This window comes from Staurois parvus, unplaced genomic scaffold (genome assembly GCF_062004578.1).
Source record: "Staurois parvus isolate SC_StPar_1 unplaced genomic scaffold, SC_StPar_1.0 ptg000116l, whole genome shotgun sequence".
Taxonomy (NCBI): domain Eukaryota; kingdom Metazoa; phylum Chordata; class Amphibia; order Anura; family Ranidae; genus Staurois; species Staurois parvus.
Window position 1 is genome coordinate 5,456,014 of NW_028317912.1, and position 20,541 is coordinate 5,476,554.

Consider the following 20,541-nt stretch of genomic DNA (forward strand, 5'->3'; position numbering starts at 1 on the left):
CCACTCTTCCTTTGCAAACAGCTCCAGGTCTCTCTTATTGGAAGGACACCTTTTCCCAACAGCAATTTTAAGATCTCTCCACAGGTGTTCAATGGGATTTAGATCTGGGCTCATTGCTGGCCACTTCAGAACTCTCCAGCGCTTCTTTGCCATCCATTTCTGAGTGCTTTTTGACGTATGTTTGGGGTCATTGTCCTGCTGGAAGACCCAGGATCTTGGACGCAAACCCAGCTTTCTGACACTGGGCCCTACAGTGCGACCCAAAATCCTTTGGTAATCCTCAGATTTCATGATGCCTTGCACACAGTCAAGGCACCCAGTGCCAGAGGCAGCAAAACAACCCCAAAACATCATTGAACCTCCACCATATTTTACCGTAGGTACTGTGTTTTGTTCTTTGTAGGCCTCATTCCGTTTTCGGTAAACAGTAGAATGATGTGCTTTACCGAAAAGCTCTATCTTGGTCTCATCTGTCCACAAGACGTTTTCCCAGAAGGCTTTTGGCTTACTCAAGTACATTTTGGCAAACTGTAGTCTTGCTTTTTTATGTCTCTGTGTCAGCAGTGGGGTCCTCCTGGGTCTCCTGCCATAGCGTTTCATTTCATTTAAATGTCGACGGATAGTTCGCGCTGACACTGATGCTCCCTGAGCCTGCAGGACAGCTTGAATGTCTTTGGAACATGTTTGGGGCTGCTTATCCACCATCCGGACTATTCTGCGTTGCAATCTTTCATCAATTTTCCTCATCCGTCCACGACCAGGGAGATTAGCTACAGTGCCATGGGTTGCAAACTTCTTGATAATGTTGCGCACTGTGGACAAAGGCAAATCTAGTTCTCTGGAGATGGACTTGTAACCTTGAGATTGTTGATATTTTGCCACAATTTTGGTTCTCAGGTCCTCAGACAGTTCTCGTCTCCTCTTTCTGTTGTCCATGCTTAGTGTGGCACAGACAGACACACAATGCAAAGGTTAAGTGAACGTCTCTCCTTTTTATCTGCTTTCAGGTGTGATTTCTATATTGCCCACACCTGTTACTTGCCCCAGGTGAGTTTACAGGAGCATCACATGCTTGTAACATTCTTATTTATCCGCAGTTGTGAAAGGGTGCCAATACTTTTGTCCAGCCCATTTTTGGAGGTTTGTGTGACATTATGTCGAATTTGCTTTCTTTCCTCCCTTTTTTTGTTTTGTCCCAATACACACAAAGGGAATAAACATGTGTATAGCAAAACATGTGTTAATGCAATACGTTTCGTGAGAAATACATGATTTCCTGGAGAAATATCAAGGGTGCCAACAATTTCGGCCATGACTGTATCTACACAGGTAACACCAATACCTTCATTCAATCACCATGAAAAGGCAGATGTTATTGTCAATGAACATCCTGTGTGGATTTAAATACTGGGGTATTTTCCCAACACTACTTAGAAATGAAAAAGTGGTTTGGATAAGCTACGAAACTTCAACATTTCAGAACAAGTTCAGGTGACTATCTACAACTAGATATGCAGGTTTACATACAAAAGGCTTCACATTTGCCTTCTTATTTGGCTTTATAAAAGAAGAACTCCTAATCACCCATTAGAACACCCCTACACAAAACACTAAACGGTTAATGAATTTTGAAAATTCTTACCATTTAGAAGAAAAGTCTAAATGAATTTTCATGGCCTCATCTCTATAATTCAAAAGATAACAGCATCTGCTCTACCAAGGAGTAGGTGTAACAGCAGGGATTACATCATAGCCTCTCCTCTCTGCAGTAAAAGGAAACTACAGCTCCCATCAACTACAGAGAATAGTAGTGAGTGTGGACAGGTACACTAGGCCTGTACATGCTGAATGTGTCTGAGAGCCTTGATCCAACCAACACCGCAAATGGGGCTGAATTACATCACTGCGTCATGGAGAAAGAACCACAGAAGAGATGTGCCAAGGCCTGTGGGCTGGGGGAATAGGAGGCATAGCAGCCACTGGTCTTACAAATAGGAAACCAAAGAGAATTAAATGGTTTGATTTGAGAATGAATAGGCTATTTCAGAGCAACTACTGAGTGAACCAGAAGATGAATGACATATTCATTGAAGGTAGGAAATCAGCAACAATTACATGTAAAGAAGTTGTTGCATGGGTTCTGCTTTAAACAAAACTCTCTGCACTCCCTACCAAATTGCTGTAGCTTTGAAGTGCAGGTCCCAAAAGAAATTTGCACAAATATGCAGCAGGCACCCAAAACTTTGTAGCACAATTCCTATTAGCGCATCACTCTGTTGGATAGACTCACTAGCTAACGGGAATGTTTAGGAATTTGTAAAGCGCAGGCACACTTCATCATCATCAAAAACTGCCGAAGGCTTGCCTGTCAGAACAGCCTTGGCCATGACAGAAAACTTTAGAAGGCTGCTGTAGGTACCCGTAGATAGAGTCTCTATACATTGACTGACATGCAGTTGAAAGCAAAGAGGACCTTATGAGGGCTGACAGTTGCTGGGCTTTAAATATCTGATTTCATGCTAATAACATACACTGACAGCTCTGGAGTACGCATATCAACACCAAATAACAGAGTCAGCAATTGACAGTACATAGAAAGGAAAATAGGGCAGACAAAAAAGATCTTTCATAAGTATGCCCAAACAATTAAAATATTTAAGAATGAATATTCAGACTCTGGCATGAGCATAACTATGACCAATTTAGAATTAATTACTGCACCAGATTCTGCACTCTCTAGTTTTAGTAAATAACCCCCCATGAATGTGATTACAAAAGATCAGGCTGATCTTTCTGGAGGAGACTACTTGCCGCTGTAAAAAGGTAAAAACAGAAAAAAAAAAACTTCTGAATATGATTGAAATATTTGAAACTTTCAGTAATGTTTCAGGTTCACAAAGAAAAAACCCCTAAACAATTTATGCCCAGAGTGGTGAGCATTATCGTCTTGTAGCACTGGGGTCATTGGTTAAATCGCATACCAGCACAATATGAAAGACTTGCCTTAAAATGAAGTCCCCAGCAGCGCAATGTCCCGGTCTTCCTTCCGGGTTCTGTGGCCATGGCCATTTGAATGGCTGAGCAGCAATGGTGTCACTCCCACACAAGTGCACGGGAGCCATGATTGTGGCACAGCGCTCTGGAAGGACGGTAAACTCAGTATGTCGTTGCTTCAGAGCAGAGCGAGTATGCGCCTGTGACGTCACTGGCTGCTAAACATGTGAATTTCTCCTAAACAGTGCATGTTTACAAGATATTAATTTTGCCTACCGGTAACATTTATTATAAATAAGGTAAGTGTTGCAAATAAAAGTTTACTACAGCTTTAAAGACTAAGCTCTGAAAAATAGATCCACCCTTTAGCAACGCATTGGTTACATCCCATGACAGCAACTATCATCTTCTCCGAGCTACTTTCAGGAATGGCATCATTGCATGTGCACGGGAGTCAGGCATTCCAGTACAGAGTGCACCAGAAATGCATGCCAAGTGTAGATTCAATAGGAGACTGCGAGAAGTCAGGTAAGTGTACCATGGCATGTTTCTTCTGCAGTAAAGTGCTGCCTGCTCATTGTTTTAGTACATTTTAGGTTTAGTTTCACGTTAAGAGATTTTAACTATTTGAAGTGCAGTTTGAAGGTGCACATCTGCTATCGGTATTTAGTTTCCTTCAAATATATAATTACCGCATGCCAACAAACTTTCCTTAACAAAAAGAAAAAACTTTATTTGTAAAATATAACAAAAGGAAAAATCATGAAAGGAATCTACAAAACAAATCCTGGAGTTCCACTTTAAGAAACCTCATGTCTTCACATAACACAACCCTGATACAATGGAACAAAAAAAAAAATAAAACATTTTTAATATGAAAAATTAACCACCTGGTAATTATTTTCACTTGTTTCTAATGGTCATGCACATGATTAAAAAAAAAATCATTATCTGTGTATGGTCACTCCTTCCCAGAATTTCATACCAGGCAGTGAAGGAGGGGTAGGTACAGGCAACGCAAGGCTCCCTCTTACTACCAATGGTTTTAAACAAGCGTGGGTGCAGATTGCTGATTTAGAGTGTATAGTTAGGTAGACCACCTAAATTGTATATTAACCTCTGTCCCATAGTAACAAACTAGGCATACAGATTTTGGACATCTAAAGTAGCTCTACCATTAGAATTTACACAAACGGGATCATTTATCCTTCATTCACACAGACACATAAACCTAGATGGCTGTGCTTAGGAGCATAGGGAATGACAGGTCTTTTGTGAGGGCAACCTGTCAAAATCTATATAAAGCTGAGAGATGGAACACCAGTATGGATCTTCCCACACGTGCCAGTATTTACATCCGTACATGACCAGACACACAGCTCTGGATGCAGGCAAGACAAAGATAAATGATGTGCTATAACCTACTGCAACTAAGTACAGATCAGCCTGACATGTTCAAATCTGATTTCTGGTTGGTTGGGTTCCAGCTTAATTTAGGGGGAAAAAAAGCACCGAACACTTATGCAGCCACTTCCCACTAAGAAAGATCTGTCCAATCAATCTCGTTTGTGGCTGACAATACACGGTATGTCTGTTCATGGAAATTCTTGAATGCTCAGCTCACACATACTGTAAGTAGTCCAGCATTTACAACGATCTTGGCATTTGGTCCACTGTATCTATTTCCAGGACTACTGGTATCTTATATGCTTTAATGTTCAACTCAAAGTTGTAAGTTTCACCAAGTTCAGTTTTCCTTCATTTTCTCTTTGGCACTTTTCTTTTTCTTCTGCAAAGTTTTAAGTTCTGTCATCACAGTCAATGTTTTATAAACCCAATGGACCTGGTATAAATGATAAGAAAAGCACAAATTACCAGCCTAATAATGTATGGGTGTAGATATTTATTTTTCAAGATGCATCAGTTAGTTTATTGTGTCAGGGTATATACATACAGTGGATATAAAAAGTCTACACATCCCTTTTAAAATGTCAGATTTCTGTGATGTAAAAAAATGAGACAAAGATAAACCATTTCAGAACATTTTCCACCTTTAATGTGACCTATACATTGTACAACTCAATTGAAAAACAAACTGAAATCTTTTAGGGAGGGAAAGTAAACATAATAAACTAAAATAATGTGGTTGCATAAGTGTGCACACCCTCTTATAACTGGAGATGTAGCTGTGTTCAGAATTAAGCAATCACATTCAAAATCATGTTAAATATGAGTCAGTATACACCTGCCATCATTTAAAGTGTCTCTAATTAACCCCAAATAAAGTTCCGCTGTTCTGGTCTTTCCTGGCATTTTCTTAGTCGCATCCTACAGCAAAAGCCATGTTCCTCAGAGAGCTTCCAAAGTATCAGAGGGATCTCATTGTTAAAAGGTATCAGTCAGGAGAAGGATATAAAAGAATTTCCAAGGCATTAGATCTCCCATGGAACACAGTGAGTCATCATCAAGTAGAGAAAAAATGGTGCAACAGTGACATTACCAAGAACTGGACATCCCTCCAAACTTCATGAAAAGACAAGAAGAAAACTGGTCTGGCAGGCTGCCAAGAGGCCTCCAGCAACATTTAAGGAGCAGGAATATCTGGCAAGTACTGGCTGTGTGGTACATGTGACAACAATCTCCCGTGTTCTTCAGATGTCTGGGCTACGGGGTAGAGTGGCAAGATGGAAGTCTTTTCTTACGAAGAACAACATCCAAGGCGGGTAAATTTTGCAAAAACACATCTGAAGTCTCCCAAAAGCATGTGAGAAAATGTGTTATGGTCTGATGGAAGGTTGAACTTTTTGTTTATAATTACTCATAACCTGATAGACTGAGTGCTGGAATCAAATCAAAAGGTGCTTCAACAAAAGTATTAGTTTAAGGGTGTGCACACTTATGCAACCATATTATTTTAGTTTTTTATTTTTACTTCCCCCCACCAAAAAGATTTCAGTTTGTGGTTCAACTGAGTTGTACATTTTATAGGATTACATTAAAGGTGGAAAAAGTTCTAAAATTATTTATCTTGGTCTCATTTTTTTACATCACAGAAACTTGACATTTTAACAGGGGTGCGTAGACTTTTTATATCACACTGGGCACGCAAGTTTACAACACGTTGGCTTCATGGTGCCTTCAGCAATAATAGGGATATCATGATGTGAAAACTGCGTCATGAGTGCTTCCAGAATTTATGGTTTGCTTCCTGCAAGAAATCATTCATAGGAGGTCATTTACAGCAGTAGATGCTGTTCACTATGGCTATGTTCACTTCAACCATACAATCACATGCAAGCAAAAATACTGTTATTGTATTTTCCCTTGTACATGGGTGGGTATCAAGAGTGAACACAGCTACACTTCACTTACTAAGCTCAGAGTATATTCACTTTGCTAAGTAAACAGCATTGAGTCCTTTAGTAAATCAATCCCAAAGTCTTATGTTATGAGGGAGTGAGATGAACAAAAGCAAAAAACAGGAAAGGATGCATTGGAAAGCAATCAGATTGCACTAAGGAAAGAAAATAAGTAGCCTGGATGGTAAGGACAAATGCTTCACTTTGACTCTAGTCTTCATAAATCACAAAACAACCCTAAAGTACATCTGACATTTTAGGCATCAGACACCCTTTTAAAGAAATGAAAGTTTTATGTATATATTGCTAAAACGGCTCTCTTGATAGGCAATTTCGTCCAAGCCTTACCTGTAAAAGAAATGTGTATCTCACTAAGAGCTCATTTACACTTGCTTTGATGTTAACACACATTAAAGTGCTACCGCCTTAAGATACTTTTTTAAAAGTGTTTTTTATGCTTCTGCAATGCTTCGGTGATGCTATTTTGAAGCTATAGTGAAGCTTGGCAAATGCCGAGTATGTGTTGATTTTCAATTTGTTTTAAAGGGGCCCAGTAGAACCCCAGCTTAGTAGCACCCCCACTCAGCAAATCCCCAGTTTATTAGTACCCCTGTTCAGCATATCTCCTGCTCAGTAGCACCCCAGCTTTGCTGATCCTCCACTCAGTAGTAACCCAGAACTCTGCTGATCCCCCTCTCTCTCGTCCATGCTCACCTCCTGCCATATTGCTCCCACGATGTGCACCACGTGCGGGGGAGAGGAGGAGGACAAGGAGGAGGAGGGAGAGAGAGAGAGGGGAGGGGGGAGAGAGAGAGGGGAGGGGGGAGAGAGAGAGGGGAGGGGGGAGAGAGAGGGGAGGGGGGAGAGAGAGGGGAGGGGGGAGAGAGAGGGGGGAGGGGGGAGAGAGGGGGGGAGAGAGGGGGGGGGAAGAGAGGGAGGAGATTGATCATCTATTGCACTTATCTAGGGTCTGTGGCCGTGATACCCGACATGCAGCAATGGAGTCTCCTCTCTTGCTCCCCCTCTTCATGGTCAGCTCTAGGCTCCGCCCTCTGGCCGTGACGGTTGCATGCACTGATCAGAATAGATGGCCGCTGGCTGCAGAGAGGCCAGGTGAGTGGTGCGGGTTCATAAGCCGAGCCCACCTTCCCCTGTTCTAGAATTGCTGATCCCACCCTCCTGCCCGAGCCCTGCCGAGCTCTCCCGACCGCAGCAGATAAGCCCCTGCCCGGCGGGCCAGATAAATGTCCTCAGCGGGCCGTAGTTTGAGGATCCCTGCTCTACATCTTGCTTCACCATGCAGTGGTTCCAGGGTCACCAAAGAGCCAGGAGGCTCTCCAGTGTTCCCCCTTTGGAATTCTGCCTGGCAGCCGCCAACGGCAGCGTGCTGACCTTCTGGCAAAACCCTACTAGGAAGAATTTTCAAACTGTCAGAAACATTTGGATCCCAGTCCTCTTCACAATGGTTCCCTCAGCAAACTCTTTAAAAGTGTTCCACTGTATAAATTCACTAGGCTGTAAAATCAAAAGAAATGATTTAAGAACTGAAGGCACTACTCACCACAATTATTATAGTATTGAACAATAACGGAGCTGAAAAAGCTAATGAAATGAACATTCCAGAAGAATCGAAGTATTGCTGCTTTGAATACTTTCTGAATGATAGAAAACAAAAATCAAACCATGAATATGGAGAGAACAGTACTTTGAGGAATAGGAATATCAACAGTAATAATACCTTCATACTACACACATAAAATAAACATTTATTATGGGTTGTGCAGTTCACCAGAATGTGGTGTTCTCTGGCATACAAAGCTGCACATACTTGTTATTAAATCTTCACTACAGAACCTTAAAGATCCATTAACACTATGGCATTGAGGTAAGGCATGTTTCATCGCAATGCAATGCACATTACATGCCTTAGTACAATGCGGTGCCATTCATTCTGAATGGGAACTCAATGCACCATGCCAACAGATGTGTGTTGCCAAAATATAATGCATGCAATACTGTTCATCAACAAGATGCGTTTAGGTGCCATTCAGAATGAAAGGCGCTGTACCAATGCATGTGATGCACATTGCAGTAAAGCATGCAACCGCGCAGACATTGGTGTAAATAATCCGTAAAGTGATTTACACTTTATAGTTCCTGGAATGGAGGTAATACAGTTAAGTCAATCATGATATGTTCCAACGCTTCAAATGACAGTAATAATGGTCTTTGGTGTGTGATTTAATATCCATCCACTAAAAAGCGGACCTAAAACAAGCTTTGGTACTTTTGTATTGTTTGAAAATCATTTTTTCTAAGTTAAAATAACCGTTAATGTCTAACGTCATGTCTGCCTGAACTTTAAATAGCTGGTCCAAACAAACTATTAACTTCACTAACACATGCACTCACTGAGAGCACTGTATATACTGTACATAGCATCAGCCACATACAGTATACAACACTATGTTCCAGCAGTGGTAAAGGGATTTCTTGGTTTAAAAAAAAAAAAGAAGGGAGTTGGGCTGAGTGCTGCTCAGCCATCCACCGGAAGCCTTGTATTTTTAAGAATGAATACAAGGCTTCCTCTGATTGCCTGAGGTGGAGAGATGAATGGATGACGTCATGATATCCACTACAGCCAATCAAAGGAAGCCTTTCATTCATTCTTAAAATACAAAGCTTCCTGTGAATGGCTGAGCAGCATTCAGCCCAAATCATTCTGTTGATGATTCCACTGTCATAACACAGTAATGTATACTGTACATAGCTGATCCTACATACAGTTTATATAGCATTGCAAGTACTGATGTTTTGCTTGGGGATCAAATACCTATTTTACTCACTGAACTGCAATTCAATTTATAATATTTGTATCATGTGTTTTTTCTGGATTTTTGGTTGATATTCTGTCTCTATCATTTAAAATACGCCTATGATAAAAATTATAGACCCTTGATTTCTTTGTAAGTGGGATCTTCCATTTTGCTTGAGGTGATTGTAGCCGTATTAGTGCATTCGCGACAGAAACAATTGAGTACTGTCCATGATACTTTTTTTATTTGCACTAACATACAATTTTGAGGACAAGCTTTCGGGTTATGTCCCCTTCTTCAAAGTCCAAACAGCAAACAGTACTATTACAAACTTTGTGATTTGTAATAGTACTGTTTGCTGTTTGGACTTTGAAGAAGGGGACATAACCCGAAAGCTTGTCCTCAAAATTGTATGTTAGTGCAAATAAAAAAAGTATCACGGACAGTACTCAATTGTTTTTGTAAGTGGGAAAACTTACAAAATCTGCATGGGATCTAATAATTATTTCCCTCATGTAAAACATTAAAAATAAGTGCCTGTACTGTTTAAAATTCAGTAATACACAGTAACACACTGCTCTGCACATGCTCGGTTGCTCTCCATTGTTAACCACTGCCAAATTTGTAAAGGCCAATCTGCTGGCAGCCTTAATGTGGAATTAAACCCTTCTATCCCTACAGCAAAGGAAGATGCTTCTGTTTGATCTGTAACTGTTATGGTGCTGCACATGTGATCAGTTATAACACCAGCCATTTGATGGTTTGACAATTTGGATGAGGACACAAGTAAATGTGACCATTAGCAATCCAAACATTCCAGGAATGTAATTGCTTTTTGAAACTGTTAAATCGATGGGTTTAGTTCCGCTTTATGATTTATAGCTGTTCAGGGACTCTGGGCTTTAGCAAAATGGCCGTTTCCAGCAAGAAGAAACAGGAACAATGCTGGAAGCAATTTACAGCACACACTAATTTTGGTAGCATAATTATCCAATTCAATGCCGGACAATTTTACACCTTCCCTCCCAGGCCAGTTTTCAGGTTTCAGCGCTCTCACACTTTGAATGACAATTGTGCGGTCATACAACATTGTACCCAAACTAAAATATTATCGTTTTCTTCACACAACTAGAGCTTTCTTTTGGTGGTATTTAATCACCGCTGGGGTTTTTATTTTTTGCTAAATTAACAAAAAAAGACCAAAAATTTTGAAAAAAAAAAGTTTCTGTTATAAAAGTTTGCAAATAAATAATTGTTCTTCATAAATTTAGTCCGAGATGTATTCTGCTACATGTCTTTGATGAAAATAACCAAAATTAGGATGTATTTTTTAGTTTGTAGGAAAGTTATAGAGTTCACAAACTATGGTATAGATCTGAATATTGATCAATCCTGAAGTACTGACAGCCAATCTAATTTCTTGAGGTCCAAGAATGTCAGAACAGTACAGATATCCCCCTTTTTGCAAAGTAGACAGTCCGACGTACTTCATAAGAGGCATGGCGAGTTTTTTGAAGTTGTATTTTTTTTGTCATAATTTTTCGGAAAATGAAAAAAATTAAAAAAATTAGTTTCACTATTTTTTTTTACATATTGTCACCAGTGCAGTACAGCGTCATCATATAACTGGCATGGCGGTGATCAGGGACACTGACTGGTGACAGTATGAAAAAAAAAATATATATATATTTTCTTTTTTTTCTTATTATTTTTTATTAAATAATTTTTCTTTTTTTTAAGATTTTTTTTCATATTTCACTATGACCAAAGTAGTACAATGTTACCATAGTAACATTGTACTACTTTGGGGAAGTGATCAGTATTTTTTTTTTTTTTTTTTTTTTTACACAATTTGCTTATAGCAAAGAATTACTTATAGCAAAGAATGACATCGATTCATTCAGGGTTTTTTTTTTGTGCTTAGCTGTGATTTGGCCACAGCTAATCACATGACATGTGCATGTGATTAGCTGTGACCATTCACAGCTAGACATTAGTATACAATGGATGGCATGAATGAAGCCATCCATTGTATACAACTGTCATGTGACCTGCTGTGATTGGTCACAGCAGGTCACATGGTACCAGCAACGGGCCGATACCCATATCTGTCATCGGCCGTGTCCGTCACCAAGCTGCCTCTGCATCCTTATGGACTTGTATAAAGAGAAATGCAGTTCTGATGTGAATAAAAACACAAGCTTAAAGATGGACCCCGACCTGTCACTGTCAGACATTAGAATGTATGTCTATTTCTGCACATCTAGTTTATTCTCAGAGCAGAAATTAAGTCTCTAATTAAATAACTAACTAATAAAAGCAGACAGGCTCTTACATGCAATGTCTCTTCTGCAATAAAACAAACGCACCTGTCTGCTTGCTGTCTACTCTAGAATGTTCACTGAGCTGTTCATCTGCAGCTCAGTTTACATTCTGGCACAGATCCTGTGTGCCAGGATGACTGAACTCATCCTGCACCAGCCAATGAAGACGGTTGCAGCCCAGCACCCAGAAGGACCTAGGTAGAAGATGTGGGTGCTGGAGAGAGACCTTGAACTGATGAACGAGAGGCAAGTACTTCAGGCTTTAGTTCTGCTTCAGTACACTGGTAGGTTGTTTTTTTACTGAAATGTATAAACAAGAAGTTTTACTTACATCCAGTTTAAAGCAGCATATTCATTGATATATTCAGCACTGCTCACCAAGGCAACTGCAAAGATAACATGAAGGAGGCACTATCAATAAATCAACCAGTAAACATATTGTTATGTGCAGATTTCAACAGACCTAAAGCCAAACTCTGGACACCATCATTTCACTGGATTATGATATGTGAGTAGTTTTATTCCTTAGCTGTGCAGCGATATAGATTTGGCTGGCCTTTTGTGAATGACCAAGTGGAGAGGAAGGTGGGGACACGAGACAAGCACCGCTGTTTAATGGAACTTTAGGAATGATATCTACAGCAAGCCAGAAGTGAGAGATATACTATCCAGGAGGGCGAAGGTAACATTTTGCAAATTGCTAGAGGAAATCCAAATGTCAGTCACTGCAATGCTAAGATCAAAAGCTACTCACATACCATACTCCAGAAAATTGGTTTCCCACAGAGTAGCCCCGACCCTTTTCTGGGGTTCCCTGCCAGTGCTCCTGGCTCCTTCCTCATGCCAAGTGCAAGTCGATTCCTATGGGTCACTTGTGTGTGCTCGCTCCCGAGCCAGCTTTGTGTGTCCATATGTCACACAGAGAGTGGCTTGGTGTCACCCTGCTCCCTCCTCACTGCTTGTAATTGACAGAAGCAGGAGCCAATGACTCCCACTGCTGTGTCTGAGCCAATAAGGAGGACCTTTAGAACCACTTTAGGTATACAGAAACAAGGCTTTTAAAACCTTCAAAACACACTGATATCATTTACATTAAAGCAGTATTAAATCCACAAACAAAAATGTACTATACTGTAGCTTACTGATTCTTATATGTGGTGGCTGCGGTCATTTTTTAGGCTTTTTTTCTCTTTATCAGTGGGAGAAAACATGCCCCAAGGACCAGATAAAGGCCTGCTTTAAACAATCTTGCATTCACATGAAGAACTGTTTGAAAAGACTATCCAATCCGTTCAACCCCTTCCCGCTCACCCCAGCATCCCTTGAAATAGTTCAGAAACCCGGAGGGGGGGGGGGGCAGGAGTGATCGGCAATCATGTGACCACTGTCACAGTGGTCACATGATCAGGAGCCTGTCCCACTGACTACTGATCCATTAGCCTGAACCAAGAGCTGTCTGTGACAGCTTGATCTTCGTGCTGAGAGTGTGCAGTAAATGTGTTCCCAGCACAGACAATGACCATGCATCTATGCATATGTGCAGCATGTGGGAGTTAAAACCTGCCCTTTTGCTGCCGCACATATGTGTCAGGCGGTTGTAAAGGAGTTAAAAACACAGAAAATATCATTTTGCCATTCCTTACCCATTATCAGAAAATGTACAATCTGGAATTTGTAGAATTTGAAGGAGATTATCGTCATTACAAAGCAGAGCACATGGAACACCAACAGTCCAATCACAAATGGTTCTGTCCAATCGACAGGCTGAAAACACACACACAAGAACCTTTTAATTAAAATAAGAAAATTAATTAATCATACTGTATATTCCTAGATCAGAATTATCTGCCCACATCTCCCTCCTCCTCCCCCTACTCCCAGATGTAGCCATGAATACCGGGCTGAGCAATCCTGATTACACCAAGAGTATGGGGATCATTCTGAATTCTTGATCATTTAGGTCAATAGCGTTTAGGATAAGAAGATTATATAGTTTGTCAAGCCAAAAATATTTTCTTCTAGTTTTGGATAGAGTGGGGAAGGATTAGAACTCCTGTCAGTTTTTTACTGTTATCTGCTCAAAACAATGTACCCTTACTTCCTGTCCTGCTGACAGTCTGCGTCCAAGGCTGATCATCCTGCCTGTAATCGCTGTGAGCTCTATTACATGCAGTGAAGGAAATAAGTATTTGATCCCCTGCTGATTTTGAATGTTTGCCCACTCACAAAGAAATGATCAGTCTACAAATAGAATGGTAGGTGTATTGTAACACAGAGAGACAGAATAGCAGCAAAAAATTCAAAAGAAATGCGTGTCTAACAAATGATGCACTGGTTTGCATGTTCATGAGGAAAATAAGTATTTGATCCCCTTCAGATGACTTAGTACTTGGTGGCAAATCCCTTGTTGGCAATCAGAGAAGTCAGACATTTCCTGTAGTTGGCCACCAGGTTTGCATACAGCTCAGGAGGGATTTTGGCCCACTCCTCTTGGCAGATCCTCTCCAAGTCTTTAAGGTTTGGTGGCTGACGTTTGGCAACTCGAACTTTCAACTCCCTACACAGATTTTCAATTGGATTAAGGTCTGGAGACTGGCTAGGCCACTCTAGGACCTTAATCTGCTTCTTCTTGAGCCACTCCTTTGTTGTCTTGGCCATGTGTTTTGGGTCATTGTTATGCTGGAACACACATCCACGACCCATTTTCAATGACCTGGCTCAGGGAAGAAGGTTCTCACCCAAGCTTTGCGGTACATTGCCCCATTAGGGGATCAAATACTTATTTTGCTCACTGAATTGCAACTCAATTTATAACATTTGTATTGTGTTTTTTCTGGATTTTTGGTTGATATTCTTTCTCTATCATTTAAAATACACCTATGATAAAAATGATAGACACTTCATTTCCTTGTAAGTGGGAAGATACAAAATCTGCAGGGGATCAAATAATTCTTTTCCACACTGTATGTAGTTAAGGGCTTGTTCGCCCCATGTCCAGTATCCTGTATCGGTCCACTCCGGATAATAGCAGGGGTCTACAAGGGTCCTATGTTTTCATGTAACATGTTTTCATGTAACGTGTTCACACTGCAACACACATCAAGGCATAGGAATGCACAGGGGCAGACTGACCATTTGGAAACTCAGGCACTGCCCGAGGGCCCAGGGTCAGTAGGGGGCCCATGAGATGCCCCTGGTACCATTTTAATAGGCTTTTTTGAGTTTGGGCAAGGACACAGGGGCCCCATGATCCCCAATTGCCCGGGGCCCCAATGAGTTGTCAGTCCGCCCCTGGGAATACAATGCAACTCGCAGAAAAATGTGCATTACTGCCGATGGATTTCCAGTACATGTCTATGTGCAGTGCGCTGTGACTTGTGTGAACAGGATACATAGACAACCATTGTGGTGTGCTGATCTATGCAAACGAACACAGCTCAATGCAGACAGTGTGGATGAGCCCATCACCAGCACTGACTCAGCGTACCCCGGGTGACAGGTTCACTGTACACACATCCCTGTCATCATAAGAGGTGATCGGCCATCATTACCCCTCCCCCCAGTGTACACTCACTGCGCGCTGGAGCAGCGCCCACACCCCGGCCTCTCGCTCCATGCCACCTGGCTCAGGAAATGCCACTCTATCAAGGGAGGATCCAACGCAGGCCCCGCCTTCCTCCTGCCGCTCTGCTTGAGATACTGCGAGAGGCTGATATGCAAAACAGACCCCTCTCCTCCCCTGCCCCGCCCCCTGTCTGTCTACCCGTTCTGAAAGTAGGCTGCGGAAGGCGTAATACCTCCTGCAGTCTCCTCCCACCGCTCCGCCCTCTGGCACTCCGAGCCTATAATAACACAGAGCGGCGTCGCTGCTGCACGCATGTTCTCTTCCGGGATCAGGCGGAACACGTGATGAGAGAGCGCACCATGTGACTGATGTGCTGTGCATGTTCAATGGCTGGGAGTGAGACCAGAAACAAAGTACAAAGTAATACATATCCAGCACTGTGGGGATTCTTTTAGACAGTGACTGTGTCCTTCATTCGCAATGTGCCCTATCCATGTTTGTCTCCTCTTCCCTATTAAACTGAATGCATATTGATTACACAGATTCTGAGGCTAATTTAACCACTTGACAACCAAGCTATAGCCGAATGATGCCTACAGCACAATTGTCCAGTTCTGGCCTGCTGTCATATGTTCTGCTGGAATGCACTCCCCTGGTGCTGTCTGACACAGCTGATCACATGACATTGTAAAAGGCCAATCACAGCATCCTTTTACCACGTGATCGGCTATGTGTTGGATCACAAAGTAAATTCAGTTGCTGCATATTGGCAGCACTTTCCTTACAAAGTCACAGCGTGCAAACGTTTTATTTCAGGTACGTATATAGTGCCATCAATTTATGCTTCACATATAATGTGTACATTCACATCAGTCCCTAACCCTCAAGGGGCGTACAATCTAAGGTCCCTAACTCACATTCATACTTACACATACTAGGGCCAATTTAGACAGGATCCAATTCACCTACCAGCATGTCTCTGGAGTGTGGGAGGAAACCCACGCAGGTGGTGCTGTGGTTGGGATTTGAACCAATGACGCTAGTACTGCCAGGCGGAAGTGCTAACCATTTAGCCACTGTGGTGCCCTAAAGTAATGCCGATAACTGGCAAGAGTCACAGAGGACATTGACAATGATGATCAGTGCTGCCAGTCAGTGCCCATCATTGTCGCCTATCGGTGCAGCCTCATCAGCGCACATCAGTGAAGAAAAAAAATTACATGTTTGCAAAATTTTATAATGGAAATAAATAAAACAATTTTTTTGCTCTTTTATCGTTTATATTGCAAAAAATAAAACCCCAGTGGCAATTAAATACCACCAAAAGCAAGCTCTATTTGTGTGAAAAAAATGTCAGATGGGTACGGTGTTGCATGACTGCACAATTGTCATTCAAATTACAACAGCGCTGAAAGCTGAAAATTGGCCTGGGCAGGAAGGGGGTAAAAGTGCCTGATAGGAAAGTGGTTAAAGCAGATAAGGTACTAAGTGAGATTAATTACCACCTTAACCCCTTGATGCCGAGCGCACGCAAATATGCGGCCTTTCGGCGTCTGGGCCTTGACGCCGAGCCACTGCATATCTGCGTGCAATTAGAAAATACATATGTGCTGAGAGCGCGAGCCCTGCATGCTCCCAGCACATATGTCCATGACTCACAGAAAGGTCCCGATCTCCCCTTTCGATCGGCACCTTTTCAGATCATGTGACCGCCGTGATGGCGAATCACGGCGGTCACATGACCCTAAAACCCTCCTGGCTTCTGAAACCTCTTAAAGGGCCGGGAGGTGCTGGTGCTAAGAGGTTAATCAGCCACAGAACCTGTGTGATTAATGTGTTTGGTTTTAACCACTTCCATACAGGACACTTTTACTCCCTTCCTGCCCAGACCAATTTTCAGCTTTCACTGCTCTCACACTTAGAATGACAATTACTCAGTCATGCAACACTGTACCCATATAACATTTTCGTCCTTTTTTCACACAAATAGAGCTTTCCTTTGGTGGTATTTAATCACCACTGGGTTATTGATTTTTTGGACCTTAAAAAATGCGTTTTTCTTAGTTTCTGTTATAAAATTTTGCAAATAAGCAATTTTTATTCAAAAATTTTGACCAAACTTTATACTGCTACATTTCTTTGGTAAAAATAACACAAATCAGTGCATATTATATGGTCTGTGTGAAAGCTATAGCGTCTACAACTATGGTACCAATCATTGAAAATTGATGCAACCTGATCACACTTGATGTACCGATGCCCTATTTCATTTCTTGAGGCCCTAACAAGCCAGGACAGTACAAATACCCCCCAAATGTCCCCTTTTTGGAAAGTAGACATTCCAAAGTATTAATAGGCATGGTGAGTTTTTTGAATTTGTAATTTGTTTCTCAGGATTCTTTGGAAAATTAGGATTTTATTTTTGTTTCTCCCACAAAATTGTCATATTAACAAGTTATTTCTCACACACAGGACAGGCATACTTGCAACTACACCCCAAAATACATTCTGCTACTCCTGAATATAACGATGCCAAATGTGTGAGACTTTTCTACAGCCTGACCACATAGAGAGTCCCAACATGCAAGGAGCACCATCAGGTGTTCTAGGAACATAAATTACACATCTAACATCTTGACTATTACATTTTTGAAGGCTCTGAAACACCAGGACAATGGAATTATCCACAAAATGACCCCATTTTGAGAAGCAAACACCCCAACCTATATTCCTGAGGCATGATGAGTCTTTTGAACATGTCGTTTATTTCCAAAAGTTTTCAGAATATGCGGGAAGACAATGAAAATTATTATTTTTTTTTACACAAAGTTGTCATTTATAAGATATTTCTAACACATAGTATGTATATACCACAAAATATACCCCAAAATACATTCTGCTACTCCTCCTGAATATTATGATACCAAATGTGTGAGACTTTTCCACAGCCTGACCATATAGAGAGTCCCAACATCCAAGTAGCACCTTTAGGCATTCTAGGGGCACAAATTACACATCTAATTTCCTGACAACTTAGCACACTTTTTAGGGCCCTGGAGCACCAGGACAGAGGAAACGCCCCCAAAATTACCCAAAATGTTTGGAAAGCAAACACTCCAACATGTTTTTTATGAGGCATAATGAGTCTTTTGAACATGTCATTTTTTTCCACAAGTTTTCAGAATATGTAGAAAGAAAATGAAAACGTACTTTTTTTTAATACAAAGTTGTCCATTTATAAGATATTTCTAACACATAGCATGTAAATAACAAAAAATACACCTAAAAATACATTCTGCTACTCATCCTGAGTATGGCGATACCACATGCATGAGAATTTTTAACAGCCTGGCCAATTACACAGGCCCGACATCCAAGTAGCATTGTCAGGTGTTCTAGGTACATAATTATTCATCTAATTTCCAGACAAACTATCATTTTTGAAGGCTCTTCATAGTTCTAATTCACATAGCATGTATATACCAAGAATTACACCCCAAAATACATGCTGCTGAGAAAATGGTAAGCAACAGATTATTTGTGGTTTTAGTAGTGCAGTTGTCCACAGAGGAGAGCATTGGTCCAGGCAGCAGGCAGGGATGTGGTCAGCGACATCAAAAGCAATTGTCCAGGCAGCAGACAGGATTATTGTCCATAGTCAGTACAGGAAGCAGATATTGTCAGCACAGCCAAACTATTGGTCCAGGCAATAGGCAGAGGTGTGGTCAGCAGCAGCCAAAGGAATTGTCAAGGCAGAGACATGGTCAGCACAGTCAAAATGTCAGTCCTGGTAGTAGGCAGGAACATGGTCCATGGTACAGGTAGCAGGCATAGGTGTGGTCAGTTTATGCGACAAGCAGAGGCATGTTGGCAATAAGTTGTCAGCAGGCAGAAATATCAGGCTTAGGGCCTTGGTCAGGTAAGACCTGGGCACAGGCGTAGAGGCTTCGTCCCACGCATCTCTTTGAGGCCTCCGGACTAACAGACCCCTTTCCGGGAATTATAAAAACTGGGGAACACCAAAAACTTAGTTTTCTCCACTGTGAAAACTATTCTGAAGCCCCTCATATATGTGAGAGCCCTGTGTTATCTTGACTCCTACTACTACAGTAGCAGGGCAGAGGATCAGTTCAAGCGGCGGGAAAAAAAAGTGGTCAATTATCAAGCCGAGGTCAGTTCAGATGGCAGGCAGAAATGTGGTTGACAGTTTAGACGGAAAGCAGAGGTATCATCAATAAACAGGCCAGGGTCAGTTCCAGAGCAGGCAGAGATATGGTCAGTTTAGGCAGCAGGCAGAGGCGTGGTTGGATAAAAGGCCAGGGTCAGTTCCAGAACAGGCAGAGGTATGGTCAGCTTAAGCAGCAGGCAGTGGCTTTGTCAAATAACAGGCTAGGGTCATTTCAGGAGCAGTTAGAGGCTTGATGAGTGAATGGCAGGAAATTCAGAATTACGTTTACCATGCTTCACTAATATTGTAGAGAAGTATGGTAACGGTGGAAAGAGTTACCTATGCAGAGGCCTGGTTGGGAAGGATACTGAGGATGATAAAAGCTGGTGTCTTGTCTAACTCCTCTTCTGGAGCACACCCAATATTTTTTCTCCAGGAGGGACTTTTTCAGGCTGCACTGCTGGGTGCTGATGAGGCTGCACTGCTGGGTGCTGATGAGGCTGCACTGCTGTGTGCTGATGAGGGTGCACTGATGGGTGCTGATGTGAAGTGATTAGGCTGCACTAATGGGCACTGATGAGGTTGCACTGATGTGCAATAATGCACTGAGGCTGCACTGATAAACTGCCACTGATGTGCACTGATGGGTGCTAATGAGAATCCATTGATAGGGTGGCACAGTTGTGTACGAATAAGTGGCACTGATGTACACTGATAAACAGCAGTAATTATGTAGCACTGATGGTAACTGATGAGCACTGATGTGCACCGATAAGTTGCAGTGATGAGGCAGCACCGATGGGCACTGATAAGCTGCAGTGATAATGCAGCACTGGTGGACACCGATGAGCCCTCGCTGATGGGCACTGATGAGCACAGATGGGCACTGATGAGCACGGATATACATAGATGGGCACTGATGTGCACAGATGAGCTCTGATGAGCACTCGTATACACAGATGGGCACTGATGAGCACGGATATACATAGATGGGTACTGATGTGCACAGATAGGCACTGATGAGCAGTGATACACACAGATGGGCACTGATGAGCAGTGATACACACAGATGGGCACTGATGAGCATTGATATACACAGATTGGCACTGATGAGCACTGATATACACAGATGGGCCCTGATGAGCACTGATATACACAGGTGGGCACAGATGAGCACTGATATACATAGATGGGCACTGATATGCACAGATGAGTACTGATGTGCACTCACTGGTGGGCACTGATGGCCACAGATGAGAACACTCACAGTTTAGAAACGGATTCTCTCTCCTTTCCTCACACTCGGTATTGGTGT

The 20,541-nt window shown here is 41.9% G+C and overlaps 1 protein-coding gene across 1 annotated transcript; it reads right to left on the reverse strand.

Moving 5' to 3' along the window:
• Nucleotides 1-3,701: 3,701 nt before the first annotated feature.
• On the reverse strand, nucleotides 3,702-15,219 carry TMEM18 (transmembrane protein 18). The gene is made up of 5 exons (XM_089671976.1): nucleotides 15,068-15,219; nucleotides 13,137-13,257; nucleotides 11,825-11,879; nucleotides 7,915-8,008; nucleotides 3,702-4,837 (listed from the first exon to the last, which is right to left on the reverse strand). The coding sequence occupies exons 1-5, from the start codon at nucleotides 15,107-15,109 to the stop codon at nucleotides 4,742-4,744; spliced, it is 408 nt and encodes a 135-aa protein (XP_089528102.1). The 5' UTR covers nucleotides 15,110-15,219; the 3' UTR covers nucleotides 3,702-4,741.
• Nucleotides 15,220-20,541: the final 5,322 nt, after the last annotated feature.

Bases quoted from the DNA above. Each gene is read 5' to 3' on its own strand.
- TMEM18 (XM_089671976.1), bottom strand. From the start codon at position 15,109: ATGGAGCGAGAGGCCGGGGTGTGGGCGCTGCTCCAGCGCGCA. The intron at 11,880-13,136 runs GTAAGGAATGGC...TTATCTTTGCAG, and splicing joins TGTACATTTTCTGATAATGG to TTGCCTTGGTGAGCAGTGCT. The intron at 4,838-7,914 runs GTGAGTAGTGCC...CATTTATACCAG, and splicing joins TCAATACTATAATAATTGTG to GTCCATTGGGTTTATAAAAC.